Below are 2,731 nucleotides of genomic sequence, written 5' to 3'. Positions count from 1 at the left end.
ACTTTGGGCTCTGGACTCTGCGCCGGGGAAGAGCTCCTTGTGTCCCGATCGTGCGTAAGCTTCTTTTCCACCTCGACAAAGGGCGTTGACTGCGCCTTCGGAGTCACCCTGTTCAGCTGCATTAACGTAGTGTTCGGGCTCATCGTCTCGCTGTCATAGTCCGGGTTTTTCGCCGTCGCATAAATTTGACTTAGTCTAAAATAGCCAGGGACCGGAATCTCGGGACTATCAACGGAACATGTTTCGGGAATCAGGTTGGAGTACGTGGGTATCTCGGACGAACTGACCTTTGCTCTCTTGTCGGAGTACATACAACAGTTAGTTTCTTCTTTTATGCTTTGTGAAAATGTGCAGGTGGACATCTGGTTGAGCGGTTGCTCTATTCGGCAGGACCTGCTTGGATCTGCCCAGTTATCTGTTTGAGGTATGTACGAGTGGACGTTCATGCCCATGTTTTGGTGGTTTACTTCCCCCCGTTTGCCAAGAGACGGCAGGAGTCCACAGGTTTGCATTCCATAGGTTCCCATTTCTGCAGTGGCTGGCATGTACATGTTACTGCTGGAATAAAAATCTGTTCTGCATGCGCCAATCAAGGAATCTACCAAAAACGTGTTTGCAGCAGGAGAGCTGCTGGGAAAGGACATTTTGGAGAGTATTTTTTTAAGAAGCAGGGAAGTGTCCTCTGTAAGCTGACATATCTAGCAAAACAATCCCTGTATAACCCGAAGAGTCTCTCTGCAACCACATGACACTCTCACCAATGAAATTTGAAAATGGCCTTGAGACGCAGGCTCTTCCCCGTCACGTGGGCGCACTGACACGGTTTGAAGTTTTAGACGTGGTCAACAGCGACACCTAGAACAAGGACTTGAAATTGATTCCAATACGGTCAAAATAACATTGCTAAATCCATTTTCAGAATACCATATACAATTAAGACAAAATGTGACGAAATTGGACTAATATATGTACTGCTAAAGTGCAAGGACCAGGAAAATAAATGACAGCATTCAACACAGCCTACTTTGTATTCCTTTTAACTCCAATTCAAGGTCAAGACAAGAAATGTCGGCAGACACCGCAGAAGGAATTTCTCGTAGTTCCCATTTTCAGCAGGCAAAATGCAGAGAACAATGCAGAACAAAATGAGGCGGCGGACGTGGGCCTAAACACCGCTAACTGGATTAAGGGTGAAAAGCAACAATGTGATTTCATATTTTCTTTGTTTGATTTTATCATCTGTATTCTAATCTACACCACTGATGTTGCCTGTTTGCAGTCAGACCGTTTTATCGTACGCAAAGAAAATTCAAATGTGATTACTATACAATATTTCGTGTAATACCATGTTTGTTGTTTGCTGTTATTTTCTAAATTAAATTAAATAAACATTGTACTTGTTAAATCAGAATTATATGTTAGCCAGACAGTGTATTTTATCACGTTATCATTCACATTATCATTATAAAAATGTAAGGAAGGCTATTTGTTTCTATAGCCCATATCAAACTATATAGCGGAAGTCAAAGGTTTAAATGAATATTCATCTTTGCGTAAGTAATGCAGTTCTTTTAAATGTATAGACTGAAGAGGATTTTTATAAATCAATTTAAATAAAAAAAATTATAGAGTTTTAAACGCATTTACACTTCGGTTTTAAAAATAATTAGCCTACATCTTCACTCACTCAGCAATAACATGTTATATGCAACAATCAAATTATTGTCAAAAGGTGTACACTAATATTCGTTATGACTAAATATGCAAATATGTCTGCTGAATTAAACAGCATTTACAAAGGTTATCAAATTATCTCAGAACTTGATACAATGAAAATGCGCACATAATTAAATGCTATCTTTATATGCCTTTGATTTAATCATCGGCAGTGTGTGTATTGTCACAAAGCAGTAATATTGTCGTTATATACATAAACAAATTAAATATAAAAATAGCTCTACGGAGTTATGAACTTGTTTATATAGAAATCTTAACATGATTTTAGATTAAGGAACAATCATGCCAGATTCTTTACATCATTTTAATAAAGCGTAAAAAGCACGCATGCACGCGCTAAATACGTGGGTTTCCTAGAATACACTGAAGTAAATCGTAAACACTATCAATTTTCCCAGATAAATACAAGAAATATAGAATCACTGCAGAGGGCTGACATGTGGAAACAGACATAAACATCATATTTGGAAGTATAATGTTTTGATGATCACATATGTCAAATAGGCCTACTATACGAAATGCATAATTTATCTCGGTTAGGAATTTAAAGGTAAAAACATTTATACTAATTTACACTCTAGTAAATAGTGCAGGCTATGATTCTTCGACAAAGGTTTTGTCTAGGTTATTTAATTTGTTGGCCTGTAATAAATAGATGAAATTAATAAAAATAGACCTACGATTAATAAGAGGATGCCGTAGAGATAAGTAGTGGACTCCAGATACGTTGTGCTAAAATCCATGTATCATTAGAAGTATTTCATTTTTTTTTTTTCCAGTGTACACGCAAATCTGCCGTCTCCCATGCAAGGAACGGTTTACAAAATATATTATAAAACTAAAAGCTGCTGAAGACCTTAAAAATCAGCTACGTTGTAATGGGCTATGCTTGCAATATTAAGGATGATATAGCCCAACAACAACGACGACAGATATTATTATTATTATGATTTGTTATTATTGTTAACAACAACAACAAAACAACAATAACAAT

At 37.1% G+C, this 2,731-nt stretch overlaps 1 protein-coding gene across 1 annotated transcript in view; it reads right to left on the bottom strand.

Annotated features, from left to right (window-relative positions):
• LOC107579206 (homeobox protein Hox-D10a-like) overlaps positions 1-1,294 on the bottom strand; it is a 2,824-nt gene extending 1,530 nt beyond the window's left edge. The window contains exon 1 of the mRNA XM_016265063.1: positions 1-1,294. This exon is cut by the window's left edge and continues 20 nt beyond it. Within this exon, the coding sequence (XP_016120549.1) occupies positions 1-644 (644 nt within the window). The 5' untranslated portion in view covers positions 645-1,294.
• Positions 1,295-2,731: the final 1,437 nt, after the last annotated feature.

The sequence above is a fragment of the Sinocyclocheilus grahami genome, unplaced genomic scaffold (assembly GCF_001515645.1).
Source record: "Sinocyclocheilus grahami isolate Dianchi unplaced genomic scaffold, SAMN03320097.WGS_v1.1 scaffold15385.1, whole genome shotgun sequence".
Lineage (NCBI taxonomy): Eukaryota > Metazoa > Chordata > Actinopteri > Cypriniformes > Cyprinidae > Sinocyclocheilus > Sinocyclocheilus grahami.
This window is presented reverse-complemented; position numbering and strand designations above follow the sequence as displayed.